Here is a 14,098-nt window from a genome sequence, read left to right on the forward strand (position 1 = left end):
CCCCAGTACCTCTGCTTAAAATAATAACTAAATAAATAATACATTAAAAAATTTTTTAATTAAGAAAACACCAAATAACAAATAAAAATAAAGCAAGAAAACAAAACAAAACTGGAAACAACCTAAATGTTTATCAATAGAGAAAAGCTTAATAGATAAATTATGGTACATATTATGACATGAGGTGAAGATGAGAAGTGAATAAAGGGCATTTTGTAAACTGATGCGGCAAAGTGTTCCTGAAGCCTTGTTAAATGAATTTTTAAGAGCAAGAAGCAGAACACAATCCCATTTAATTAGAAAATAAAATCTGAAATGGATTTGCTTTCCTTCTTCCCCTTTTAAGACACTAGGAATCCTTCCTACTGAAAAGATTGTGTGTGTCAATTCAGGGCAGCCCCCTTGCAAGGATGGAAAGGGTTGACAGGATTGAACTGAATCCTTTCGTTAAGATTGTGTATGTGGAGAGAGCCCAGGTTACGGTGTCAGGCAGCACTGGGCTTGAATTCTCTTTTGCTTACCAGATATGTGATCTTGGGCAAGTCACGCAATGGCTCTGAGCCTCAGTCCATCATCCCAAGTTCGTCTCAAGGTTCTGGTGGGAATTGAATGGTTAATGCACGGCAAATGTCTGGCACAATCCTCATCGCAGATTTGGTGCTCAATAAATTCTTTTTTCCAAGGCTCCTCCCCTCCCATTCTGGCCAGGAGATCCTATTCTCAGCCACCCTCTCCCCTCCTTCTGAATGGAGTGAGAAGAGCTGACCAGAGCTGGCCGAGCTCCATGACTGAGACCCCAGAGGAAGCGCAGATGCCTGGGACTCAGCGTCAGGACTGAGCAAGAGCACAGCAATGAGTTCCTCTGGCCCCGGTTGTGCAGTGATGGGGACACCGACAATTCTGATATTCATTCAGATGCAGGAAGTGAAAGAGGTGTGGGGCAGAGGAGAAACAACAGATGGCACCTCTGGTTTCTTCTGGTCTAACTCCTCTCCCTCAAGTGGGAAAATTGAGGAAGTTAGGGGAGCTCAAAAGAAGCGGAAAGGGAGTAAACACTCCCTGGAGGAAGAGATTAAAGCTGGCCCTATATCCAGCTGCCCCTACACACCATCTGCCTGGGTCCTGATTTCAATTCCTCCCTGTTGTTATTTACTGCCCCAACTGGGGAGATCCCCATTTATAGACTCCTGGCGGCTCCTCCTTCTGTCAGCCCCACTCCTGCTTTTGAGGATTTAATTTTTTCCACCTCTGGTCATTACTGCACAAAGAACTCAGGGATCACCTCCTCTCGACTTTTCACAGGTAACCGGGCTGGGGATGCAGATGAGACCAAGGGGACAGGGAGGATGTCAGAGAAAGCAGGGATTGGGGACTGTGGGTCTTAGGTGGGACTGAGTGAGAAGATATATATGGGGGCAGCTGGGGATTTAATGACCGAGTGGAGATTTTAGACTCTTCCCTACAATGGATGCCGATTGAATAATGGCAGCTACAACCTTGGTCACAAGCTGAGACTCGCACTCAGCCCCTTCTCAAGCCTAGTTCCAGCCTCATCTTCAGCCTCCACCCCAGCCACAGCCCGAACCCCATAGTAACCCCAACTTCCCTTCAGCTTCAGCCCTAGAGTCTGCTTGAATCTTATCACCAGCCCCAACCCAGGCTTGAACTTCCACTGTATCCTATTTCCAACTTCCGCTTAGGTCCAACTCCATCCATAGCTTCAACATGAGTACTGACCCCAGTCGTAGCAGGAGATGCAATCTCGCTTCCAGCCTCAATGTTAGGTCCAGTCCTAGCAATACGTGTAGCTCCAACTCTACCTCTGCCATCAACCCCAAACTCAACGTGACCCTCGCTCAGGCCTAACCTTGACCCAACTTCCGACCTCAGCTGCAAACCGAAGCCCTTCCCCTCCCCGCGCCTAGCCTTGGCCCCGGTTCCTTCTCGACCCTCATCCCTTACCTCAGCTCTGGCCCTGACCACAGCTTCTACCTAGTCCCAGCCTCCCCTCTACCCCAGCTCCTGCCCCTGCCTGGCCACTGGCCCTGCCTCCATTTCATCTCCGACGGCCTCAGAAGCTGTGTTGGTCCAAGCATGTCAGTGAAGTATGAAGACCTCCAGTACTTGGAGAGCGAGAAGAAAAGCCATGGCTCTACAGATGGTAAGAGGGAAGGAGGAACGGTCTTTCCTAAATCCCCTCTTCATGTTTAGAAGGGTTTCTGTGGTCAGGTCCTGTCTGCACTTCTACCATGTGTACTGGTGGGGTCCTCCATGCTAAGGGGGTCAGGCCCCAGCCTCTGGGAGCCCCTGTAGGAAGAGGGTTCAAGGTCCACAGCAGGCCTGGCCTCCTATGCTCTGGAGAGGGCATCAAACCCATTTTCTAACCTGTTTTCACTGATAAATATGAGCCTGTTAAGGATCTGGCTGCTCCCAGCTCTCTCTGGGTCCTCCCGCCACCTCCCCCAGCTCTGATGATAGGACCTTACCTATCGCATCGTCCCCTGTCTGTGTGTCTCTGTGTATATGTGTCCCCGGGGGTGTGAGGGGCCCAGGTGACGGAGCACTTGCGCTGGTCCATGAGGAGTCAGAGGCTTGGACGTCCCCTGTCCCACAATCCTCCTTGTCCAGGCTCCTCCAAGCACTACCTGCACCAGCCTTCCCCCCGACAGGTCTCCGTGGCCCTCTCTTCCTCCCCGTCTCTCTCCTGTCCGGACCCTTCTCATCCTGACACCCTCTCCTCTTGTAGGGCTGCCTCCCCCACGGACCTTCCTACAACGTGTCCTCTCTGTCCCCTGGCCCCTCCTGCTCTCCCTGAGCCTCAGCCTCCTCCTGCTGGTCGGCATCTGTGTGATCGGATCCCAAAGTGAGGGGCACAGGGTGGGTGGGGACGAGAGAAATAACCGGTTGTGGTGGGGGAGGGGGGCGTGGATGGCGATAGTGATGGATGAGGGTGACTGCTGGCTTTGTCATTTATCAATTGGGGAACGAAGTCAAATTACTTCACCGCTCTAGGCCTCAGTTTCCTGCCTGCAACACTGAATAACAACAGTGCCTGTCCCTTTGGGTTGGGTCCCTGTGGGGACCAGTGAGACAAGGCACGTCAAGTACCCCACCCAGTGCTGGCAGAGAGGGAGCCTGCTGGCCCCTAGCACTGATTGTCCCATCCACCTGATCAGATTCCAAGTTTCAGAGGGACCTGGCGACCCTGAGAACGACTTTTAGCAATTTCACTTCAAACACGGCGGCTGAGGTCCAGGCACTGAACTCCCAGGGTGAGCCAGGCATGGAAGGGGCTCTGGACCTGGGTAGGGTACAGTGGGGAAGCCAGGAAGGCTAACTTCTGAGTTCTGAGTCCCCCTGTCCTCCAGATGGCAGTTTGCAAGAAAAGATAACATTCCTGAAAGCCGAAGTGGAAAACCACAAGCAGGAATTACAGGCAGGTGAGAGACACTCCGGGAGAGTGTGTGGAGGGGCCGGGGCCAGGCTCTCAGGACAGAGCGGGAATGGGGGCAGCCACGTGGTGCTGAGTGCCCCCCCCTCCAGCCCGTAGCTTGAACGACAAGATGTTTTCCCTGGATGGCAAGTTGGAGAATCAGCAGCAGGAACTCAAGGCAGGTCAGGCCCCTGCTCCCCTCCACCTGGGCAAGGGAGGGCAAGGGGGCTCCCATGCATGGACCTCTGGTCTCCAGGGGCTCATGGAGCAGACCTCACACCCAGGGCACTGTCTCCACTGCCCATCTGTGTGTGTCCCAGGTTATTCGGAAATGCTCCTGCAAGTCCAACATCTGGTCAAGAACTTGAAGTCCCTGACCTGCAAGGTGGCTGCTCTGGAGAGCAATGGTGAGGGGTTTGGGGGGCGTGCCTGGCCCTACTTCCTGCCCACGGCCCCTGGGCAGCATCTCAGACCCTCCCCAACCCCGGCCCCTTAGGGTCTCGCAACACCTGCTGTCCCACTAATTGGCTGGAGCACGAAGGCAGCTGCTACTGGTTCTCTTCCTCTGGAAAGCCCTGGCCTGAGGCTGAGAAGCAGTGTCAGCTGGAGGACGCCCACCTGGTGGTCATCAACTCCAGGGAGGAGCAGGTGAGGGCCTCTGGACCTCGCGTCCCAAGATATGTCCCATTGAAGCAAACGGTTCTCAACCTTGGCTGCACATTGGAGTCACCTGGGGAGCTTTAAAAACTACTGCCATCTGAGCCAGACCCTCAGAGGTTTAACTGGCCCTGGAATCTCCTCAAACAATGTAATTGACACGTGAAGTTCAGAACTGCTAGTCCAAGGAGCTGGCTGGGATGGGGAGAGGTCACCAAGCCCTTCTGTCTCCCCAGAATTTTGTCCAGGCCCACATCGCCTCCTACACCTGGATGGGTCTCAGCGATCTGGATGGAGTCTGGAAGTGGGCGGATGGGACGGACTATGAGACCAACTTCAAGTGAGTACCCCCAGCTTTCTGTGTCCTCCCTCCTTCAGCTCTGCTCCTAGAGGGTCTGACCCACGGCCCCTGCTTCCCAGACCTGGGTTCTGTTCCATCTGACCTTCTGAGTTGGCTGTTGTCCTCTGCCCCCAGGAATTGGAAGCCGGGTCAGCCAGATGACTGGTCCGGGCACGGGCTGGGTGGGGGCGAGGACTGTGCGCACTTCCATCCCGATGGCAAGTGGAATGACGATGCCTGCCAGAGGCCCTACCGCTGGATCTGCGAGGCCGGGCTGAGCAAGGCCACCTAGGAGGGTGGCCCGAGTTGTTTCCTGTGGACCCGCGCCACCAAGGAACTGGCGGGGTTGGGGGAGGGGGACTTGTCTCTCTGTGGGAGACAGATGAGCCCAGGGAGACTGGAGCACTGCCATCATTTCAAATATTTTTCCTTAATTTTGAAAAGACTGTATAGTGTTCCTAAGGTATTTTTAAAATTTCTTCTTCATTGAGGTGTAACTGACATATAAAGTTGTAAGATATTTAAAGTGTACATCATGATTTGATACATGTATACATTGTAAAAGGATTCTCCCATATAGTTAGAATATCCATAACCTCACATACTTCTCTTGTTTTCTAAGTGAGAACACTTGAATTCTACTCTTTTAGCAGATTTCAATTAAACATTACAGTGTTATCAACTATAGTTACCATGTTTTACATTAAAACCATCAGTTCTTATTCATCTTAATAGCTGAAAGTTTGTACCCTCTTACCAACCTCTCCCTCTTCCCCTGACCCCCCAGCTCCTGACAACCACTTCTCCGCTTTCTGTTTCTATGACTGTGACTTTAAGATTCTACATATAAGAGATAAGTTATTACAAGATATTGAATATAATTCCTTGTGTTATACAGTAAATCCTTGTTGCTTATCTATTTTATGTATAGTATTGTGTATCTGTTAATCCCATGCTTTACCCCTCCCTTTCCCCCTTGGTAGCCATAGGTTTGTTTTCTACATCTGTGGATCTGTTTCTGTTTTATGTATAGATTCATTTGTATTATTTTTTAGATTCCACATATAAGTAATACCATTAATATTTGTCTTTCTCTGCCTGACTTACTCCACTAAGTATAATATTCCCTGGGTCTGTTTTTGTTGCTGCAAATGGCAGTATTTCATTCTTTTTATGTCTGAGTAATATTCCATTATATATATGAATATATACATACATATATATGTATACAAACACACACACACACACACACACATACACCCCACATCTTCTTAAGCTACTTGTCTGTTGATGGGCACTTGGGGTGTTTCCATGTCTTGGCTATTGTAAATAGTGCTGTTATGAACATTGGGGTACATGTATCTTTTTGAATTCGAGTTTTCGTCTTTTCCGGATAGCGACCCAGGTGTGGGATTGCTAGATCAGATGGTGGCTCTATTTTTAGCTTTTTAAGGAGCCTCCATACAAACCACCCCATAGTGACTGCACCAATTTGCATTTTCACCAACAGTGTAGGAGGGTTTCCTTTTCTCCATATTCTCTCCAGCACTTATTATTTGTAGACTTTTTGATGATAGCAATTTTGATTGGTGTGAGGTGATACCTCATTGTAGTTTTGATTTACATTTCTCTGATAATTAGTGACGTTGAGAACCTTTTCATGTGCCTGTTGGACGTCTGTACGGCTTCTTTGGAAAAATGTCTATTTAGGTCCTCTGACCATTTTTTGATTGGGTTGTTTGTTTTTTTGATATTGAGTTGTGTGAACTATTTGTATATTTTGGATATTAACCCCTTGTCCGTCGCATTATTTGCAAATGTTTTCTCCCATTCCATAGGTTTTCTTTTCGTTTTGTTGAAGGTTTCCTTTGCTGTGCAAAAGCTTTTTAAGCTTGATTAGGTCCCACTTGTTTATTTTTGCTTTTATTTCTTTTGCCTTGAGAGACCGATCTAAGAAAATATTGCTACAAGTTATGGCCAAGAATGTTTTACCTATATTCTCTTCTAGGAGTTTTATGGTGTCATGCCTTGAACTTAGGTCTTTAAGCCATTTGAGTTTATCGCTGTATATGGTGTGCTCCTCTTTCTTTCTGGTTCCCCTCTTGCTCCAGTGGAACCATATCTGTCCTTGTAAGGACAGGGAGGCTGGTCCCCCACCGCTGTCTCATCTCTGGATCTGGGTTTACACCGTCATACTGCTGTTGATATTGAAAGAGAAATTTTTAGAATCCTAAAAATCTCTCTCCTCTGGCTCTTGCAAATCATTGTGGCTTTCAGAATGTTGCTTTTGTTATGAATCTGGAAAATCCATTCAGAAATCCAGTTGAAATTTTGGTCTTAGTTTATATGCATACTCACCACAACTCTGGGCAGACTGTGGAGAGCGGTCACTGCTGAATCAGTGGTGGGCAGAGCAGTGGTTACACAGAGATTGGCACTAGCAACAAAGGAGCCTCATCTCTTGCTCCAAATATTATTATTGCATGCTTTTCATTTAATCTTTCCGCACTGCTTGGAGCTTCTAACTGCATAAAGTACTTGTCTGCATTTAAAAAAAAACTTGACAAATAGATAACATTGAAAATAATTAATGAGAAGTTTTCTCCAACTTTCACACACTCCCCAAGTTTGGAATGAGCAAGTCAAGGTCACATTGTAATGGTCACCCCCACAACAAAGACAAAATCAAAAAATTGCCACCTGGTTGAGGGAAGATTGGGTGTGACAGGGTCATGGGTGCCACGAAGGGGCTGAGTGATGATTGGTTTAAATCTACTAGGACACCCCCACTCTCTTTTGTCCATGATTGGTTTAGGGGTAGACATGTGACTCCGTTTTGGCCAATGACACCTGAGGACCTGGGATGGGCTGGGGCTTCTGTGAAAGAGTTTTGTTCTCTGATGAAAATAGAAAGATGTCTAAGGGAGGAACCTTGATTGTTGCCTTCCTGCTGTGGACAGTTCCTTGCTAAGGACACAATGTTTGCAGCAGTGGCAGCTGTCACAGGACTACGAAGGGAAAGTCAGGAGTAAGGAGTTATTTAACTGCTGACGCAGTGTGAACCTACAATGACTCCTTGGGGGAAGGCAGAGAGCTGGGTGTTTAGTGGGTCCAATGCTGGCTTAATGCTATGCACTGAGTAAGGCGCCTTACACATCCTGCTTCTCAGCTGAAATGAAAACGTGCACTTCTCTTAGAGTTAACCTACTTGGAGGTTTGGGGGAAAAGGACAGGAATCTGAAGAAAATATGTGAATCATTGGCTAGAAAAGAAGACAAATGCCTCTAGCTGTGCCCCCAGAATTAATAGGATTTGAAATGTCAGAATGAGTCATACCTGGTCATGTTTTACAAGTGGAAAAGCAGTCCCATTGTGTATTATTCACATGGTGTGTGATTACTTCACATGGTATGTGATTACTTCATGGAGGCGGGTGGGAACAGTCTATTGCCATTTAATAGAATGGTTTCAGAATGAAAAAGAAAACTGCTAAATAAATCAGGATAAGCAGTGCCTGACCCTCCTAATTCCACCACTTTTTCTGAGATTGATTTGCACTGCCTGAGGACAGGGGGCTAGACCCCTCTCCCCGGCATATGCAGAGCCATGACCACTACCACCTGAAATCAGCCAGTTCAGAAGTTCACACATAAACGCTCCAGCTTCAGACCTTGGCCATGGTGTACTGTGACTAGGAATGGAGTAATTCTGTCCCAGAAGATCATAAAGAACAGAACACTTACATGAGCTAAACCGCCTTTAACCTCTGCAAGAAATTATATGGGACGGCAGTTGCAAAAGAACTGAAAAAGATTGTTCCCTTCTGTCAGCAAAACTGTTTGTTAAACTACACTCTGCTGAAGTCCTCGTCGGGTTCTGTTGATCCAGCAGATGGACAAGAGTGAATGGGAAGTGACCTCATTTGCATTATACTCCCCTGCCATCTGACCACTCGTATTAATCCTGAGACCTTTACCAGTTCACTGACCGCCAGTCAGAGCCAGGTCCATACTTCTCAGCCTAAGGGACTGGGATCGACACCCCCCACCCCCCTTGCCTTTGCTGTCCTCATTCCACCACTGCTCTTCTGGATTTTCCTGGATTCTCAGGATGTCTCCTCTCTTAAAGTCAAGGAGAGGCTGGGTCACACATCCTCTGGCTCTTTCTGCCTGAAAATCACCCCATTTCCCTGGCAGGCCCTGGGAAATGCTTCTGTCAACATCGCAGTGTCCAAATAGGACATTTTGTAGAATTCCAGTAAAGTGGGCAATGAATCAAACTCCTGATCTTCTGTTTGAAATCTGAGGTGACGCAACCCAGTTATTCCGCTCCTCTGAGTGGAAGTCGCCTGCCTTGGCCATCTCTGCATCTGTGTGCTGCGATGCTGTAGCCACCCGCAGCCCCACCCGCCCTGGCAGCCACCTCCCAGCAGACCAGCTGGGCGCTCAGCCTCACTGCTGCGCCCGAAAAGGCAGTAGCAGCTGTGGGCACTCCCCACTGGAAGTCCCCCTAATCGCTTGATAATTTTTTTCTTATTCATATTTTCAAACTCTCTTCTATTTATGTAAACATATTAGATATATTTATTTGTAGTTTTCCAGTAATTCCAACGTCTAAACAACAAAATTCTATTCTGCCGTTTGCTATTTCTGCTGACTCTCATCCCCAATGTCCTGTTTCCTTTTGTGTTTTGTATTTTTTTTTTTAATGCTATAAGCTCTTAGGGTTTTAAACTTTATCCCTCGAGGTTCTTTCAGGTCCGGTCTGGTGGTATATTCCTCCAGACAGGATTTATGCTTGCTTCTGCCAGGTGCCTGAGGGCCTTCCAAGCTGGGGCTACTTTAAATAAATCACTCAGCTGGATGTTTCTTGAGACTCAAATGAAGTGCGCATTTGTGCCCTGCTCCTGCTGGAGGGCAGGCTTGTGGTTATGAGTTTTTATGGGAGTCTTCTTTCATCCTCTGGAAGACCAGCTTTCTTCTTGTCTTTTTTGTGGTCCTTCCTGAGGCTGCTCTTAGGATCTGACTTCTTCCCTTATGTGGCCCAGGCCTTCTTCACCTGCCACTCACACGGGCGCACAGTTTGAAATTCGCTGTTACTATATTCAGCTTTTGGGTCATTATCTACTTTAGCCCTGCTTAGGTCTCTGGATTTGTGCTTCAGCTGTCAGAAGCCCTCTTATTTTCTTTCTAGCTAAGCCACTAATTTAAAAGGAAATAGAACAGTTTTTTTAATCCAGACCTTTTAGGTATTTTGTAGTAGGAGTTTAGCTGCCCTATTGCTAGAAAAAGAACTTAAAGCTACCATTTTACATTTATGTGTCTTGTATCTAGCCACCTTGCCAAATTTCCTTCTTTATTCTGAAAGTTTTTATGCTAGGGCCTCTTGTGTCTTCTAGGTACTCAGTCCTATCAACATTGACTTTCTTTTCTTGTACTTGCTAGGACCTCTGGGCATCGCTGGGTAACAACAATAAAAATGGGTATCCTTGCTTTTTAATGAAACAGATCTAATGATTTGCTCTTTACAACATCTGCCCTTTTGAGAACTGGCCTTTATGAAATTTAAGACATTTCCTTATATTTCTATTTTACATAGTTTTTTCTTTTAATTAGAACATGGCTGCTGAAGCACATCGTGTCTTCTTAGAGCTGATTGATTTTTTGATTGGCTACATCCAGTTTGGAACCAGTCTGGGCCTATTCCTGCTTCACTCATTCACCCCGCCAGTGGGCTGAAGCTGAGGATGCAAAGAGAGAGAGAGAGCTCTGAAGACAAGATTTCCAGGCTGGATTCAGATGATAAAGGGCCTTGTACTCCTAGCTGAGGAGTCTTGAGTTTGTCCTGAGGGCAGTGGGGAGCTTTTGTGGGTAGATCAGATTTGAATGAAAACAAAACAAAACAAAACAAAACAAACCACTCTGCTGCAGTGGAGAGAATGAATTGCTGGGGCCAGCTGGTGGCAGAGAGACCAGTTAGGATGCAGCTTCCCTCATCTAAACTTGGGGAGGAGACACATGCTTTTATCTGTTGCTGCTATATTGATGCCCACTTCATACCAAACATTATGTCAGATCCTTTACATGGAGTGTAGGTGTTTCTTCCTGCTCCGTGTGTGTGTGTCATGGAGGAGGGAGGAGTTTGTGGTAATAATCAGAGGGAACAAATCACATTAATAATAACAAACAAAAAGTTCCCATCAGGGTCCCAGGAATAGGCCCCTCCAGAGTAACTTTACTTTTCCAACCTCCCCAAGTACCTTCAAGCACCAACGGGGAGTTCTTAGATAGTTTAGCCAAGTCCCTTGGTTTCCTGTGCAACACTGATTGTTTTTTCTCCTTCCTAACTGACCCTATATGGTGCTCAGGAATCCACCCTACTCCATACAGTCACGTGCTTCAGGTGAGTGGCTTCAGGCCAGTCCCAGAGGTACAACCTGATGAGAGTAAGCCAATCACGGTGGTCCCATTCTCCCTTGCCAGTAGCTTGTTTAATCATGGACATGGGATACAAATCTGGCCACGGATGAAGGGCTATCTGCTGGGGGCTGTAGGGACGCACTGCACTGGAAGCTTTGAGCTCATTTTCCTCTGCACATGGTTATGCCTGGATGCCACATCTGAAAGTGCAAAACTAAAACACCGAGGGTGACAGACTGAAAACATGGGAAGACCCCGATTCCTTGATGATGCTGTTGAGCCACGATTAGCTACCTTGGGTATTCCTACCTCTAGTTTTATTGATACCTGAGGTAATATATTTTGTTATTGTTCAAGCCAAGTTCAGTTGGACTCCTTTGTTACTTGTGGCCAAAAACATCATAACTAGTGGAGATGGTTTGTGCTGCCAATGAGCACACTGTTTATACGCTCCAGAAGGGCTTATGACCTACAGACAACATGATCTTCCCTCCCCTCTGGGGCTGATATTATTATGAACTGCTATCCACTGAGCCTTCTGGGCACTGCCAGTTCTTATCAGCATCCTCAATACTGAATGGCATTATGGGAAGTTGGACCTGTAACTGGAGACAAAGACAAAGGAGAAAATAAGAGAGACCATCAGAGATTGGAGGGATAAAAAGAGGTGTCTGTATTGTGCAGGGTGGGGGCGGTCAGCAGAGCCACAGGCCCCTGCAGGGTCCAGCAGGTCAGTGCCAAAACGGATAATTAGATTTGGGAAGAGTTAGGAAGACAGCTTCCTTAATAAAACCAAATCGGCAACTCCACATGTTAGCCCAGGTTGGAGAAGCACCAAAACGGGGCGGCAAACCCTCTGGCCCAAGTTTTTCCTTCTCCTTGGGGTTCTTTTTATCTGTCTGCATCCTGACAGCCCAGGTGTACATGGTTCCAATCATGGTTGTGGCCCGAGGCTACACACAACGCTCTTCTTTGGTTCATTAGCCCGGATGACCTGGAGTGGAACTTTCTTAAAGACTTAAGGAAACACTCAGGGATCAAGAGCTCTCCTACATTTGTTTATTTCTGTGAACAAACAGACCCTTAAATAGTGCTTACTTCTTATTAGGAATTGTCTCACACTTTTCAAATATTAACTCATTTAATCCTCACAACCACCCTAAAAATTTGTGTAAATAGTAACAAGGTGCTACCGTCATCATCCTTCTTTTCTCAGAAGTAGGTGATATTTTATTGTCATCTGTTTTACAGATGAGGGGGTCATTCATAGGCAGGTTAAATACTTTGTTCTGGATCATAGAGCTGTTAAAAGCTAGAACTTGAACCCAGGCCGTCTGGTTCCAGGCTGTGTTCCTACCACCATGCTATATTACTTCTCAATATTGAGTATTTTCAAATACACTCACAAATGCATTAAGTGTAATATTTTTTCTGTTAAGATTTTTGAAAGGATTTTCTTCTTTCGAATTGCCTGCAAGGAACTCATTGTACCCTTGATTGGCTCTGATTTCATGGCAATCATCACGAATATTTAGGAAATTCTGGGAAGTGAGAAAATTAACATGCAAATTGTTTTCCAATGTAATGAAATTTTAGGAACATGAAATTTATCAAAGAAGTTGATTTAACATCCATTATTTTAGATTTTCACAGTTTTCTTTTTGCATTTTGGAGTCAAACTTTTTCAGGTCTGTAACATTTCTGTGAACACTTAGAGAGCTTTTAGCCCTAAACCTTGTGTACTCAGGGGATAAATAAACTTTCCTTAAGGACAAAAGGGAAATAAACCCAGAAGCCACAAGCCACCTAAGAACAGCCAGGCTTTCTGTACCATGGAGCTCAGGCTCTGATCCTACCCCACCCCTCCGCTCACTGCTCTCAGCCTTCACTGGCCACTGTCCTAAAACATCTGAGTCTGAGCCTTTGGTACCAACTTCCCGTCCCCCAGACCCCTGGGTCCAGGAGGGGTAAAATCATAATCCGTCAACTCTTAAGTAACCAGCTGACCAGATGCCCAAGGCCTTGCCCCCACCTCTCTTTAGGCCCACTCAGATGTGACCTCCCCCCAGGTCAGACCCTGCCACCACACTCTTGAAACTACACAGTAAGCATCAGACCCACAAACTTGCTTTAAACTAGGATCAGTCCCCTTGTGAGACTCCTGGTTGTGAATCAAGAAAGAGAACTATGAAAAAAAAAAGAAAAGAAAAGAAAGACAGCTATGACCAGAGTTTGAGACAGAGGTGGCTAAAGCTGGGGAAAGCTATTTGTCTGAATGAGACAGAGGGAAAGAGCCCTTAGGAAGAGAGGCTGCCCACGATTTAAAATGCTTTGAAGCAGGGGAGAAGTAGCGGGGAAGGGCTGTGCAGAGGAAATGACATTGCGGTGCAGGCAGGGGCGAAGGAGATTCAAGGCAGACAAGCAGAACTCTGTTCAAAAGCGAGGGCACTGAGAGGAGAAAGGCTCACCCTGGGCACAGACAAGAAGAGGTCCGTGTGCTATCAGTAGCAGCCAGTCACAGCCTCTTCAGTTCACAGCCCCTCCCAGTGGCTTTGGGGCATTCCCAGGGCTCAGTCAGTTCCCACCCCGCTCCTCCCAGTGGCCACACAGGGATTCCTTCCTTGGGGGACAAGCACCTCATGGTGTGGAAAAACTAAAGTTAGTTTTATATCCTCTTCTCCCTCTCCTCCTTCAGTATAGACTTGACTCCCTTAAACCCAGAGACCTGTTGGGACTGACCCCCCCCAAATTGGTTACTAGTAATGTCAGGCAATCTGGACTTTCCAGGGTCACCACTGAGATGGCACCCCTCAAAAGAGCAGCGGTTCCTTTTTGAGACCGTGGATCTTCACATTGATAATTCTGCCATTTTCATTTCCATTTCCTGAAAGTCAGGGTCAGCTTGTGAAAAGTTGTTAAACAACATGCTAAATATGAAATGTCAACCCTCATTCTAAACTCTCAAAGCATCACATGAAGACTTCATTGGGTTTTCCAGTGGCTTTCTGATTTTGTTAGTCCATTGAAAAAGGGAGTCTGAAAGTTGTTGTATACTGTTGACGATTGTCTGCCCATGTCCTGCCTGAAATACCATGATTATTTATGAGAAGTATCTTTAATAAAGCTGGATAGGATTTGGCCTGGGAAAAAAATGGGCAGAGGAGCTGAATAGACACTATCCCAATGAAGACACACAGATGGCCAACATCTAATTATTTGGGAAGTGCAAATCAAAACCACAGTGAGATA

The 14,098-nt window shown here is 46.7% G+C and overlaps 1 protein-coding gene across 1 annotated transcript; it reads left to right on the forward strand.

Annotated features, from left to right (window-relative positions):
- Positions 1-1,055: 1,055 nt before the first annotated feature.
- On the forward strand, positions 1,056-5,255 carry LOC102544754 (C-type lectin domain family 10 member A). Its single transcript, XM_015251672.3, has 10 exons — positions 1,056-1,302; positions 2,020-2,161; positions 2,747-2,863; positions 3,177-3,272; positions 3,369-3,440; positions 3,544-3,615; positions 3,754-3,840; positions 3,930-4,081; positions 4,327-4,430; positions 4,566-5,255. The coding sequence occupies exons 2-10, from the start codon at positions 2,095-2,097 to the stop codon at positions 4,720-4,722; spliced, it is 924 nt and encodes a 307-aa protein (XP_015107158.2). The 5' UTR covers positions 1,056-1,302; positions 2,020-2,094; the 3' UTR covers positions 4,723-5,255.
- The last annotated feature ends 8,843 nt before the right edge of the window (positions 5,256-14,098 follow it).

This window comes from Vicugna pacos, chromosome 16, assembly GCF_048564905.1.
Source record: "Vicugna pacos chromosome 16, VicPac4, whole genome shotgun sequence".
Classification (NCBI taxonomy): Eukaryota; Metazoa; Chordata; class Mammalia; order Artiodactyla; family Camelidae; genus Vicugna; species Vicugna pacos.

Excerpts from the sequence above, each read along its gene's own strand:
- LOC102544754 (XM_015251672.3), top strand. The coding sequence starts at position 2,095 with ATGTCAGTGAAGTATGAAGACCTCCAGTACTTGGAGAGCGAGAAGAAA. Across the intron at positions 2,864-3,176 it reads CTGTGTGATCGGATCCCAAA|ATTCCAAGTTTCAGAGGGAC; the intron begins GTGAGGGGCACA and ends CCACCTGATCAG. Across the intron at positions 3,841-3,929 it reads GGCTGCTCTGGAGAGCAATG|GGTCTCGCAACACCTGCTGT; the intron begins GTGAGGGGTTTG and ends CCGGCCCCTTAG.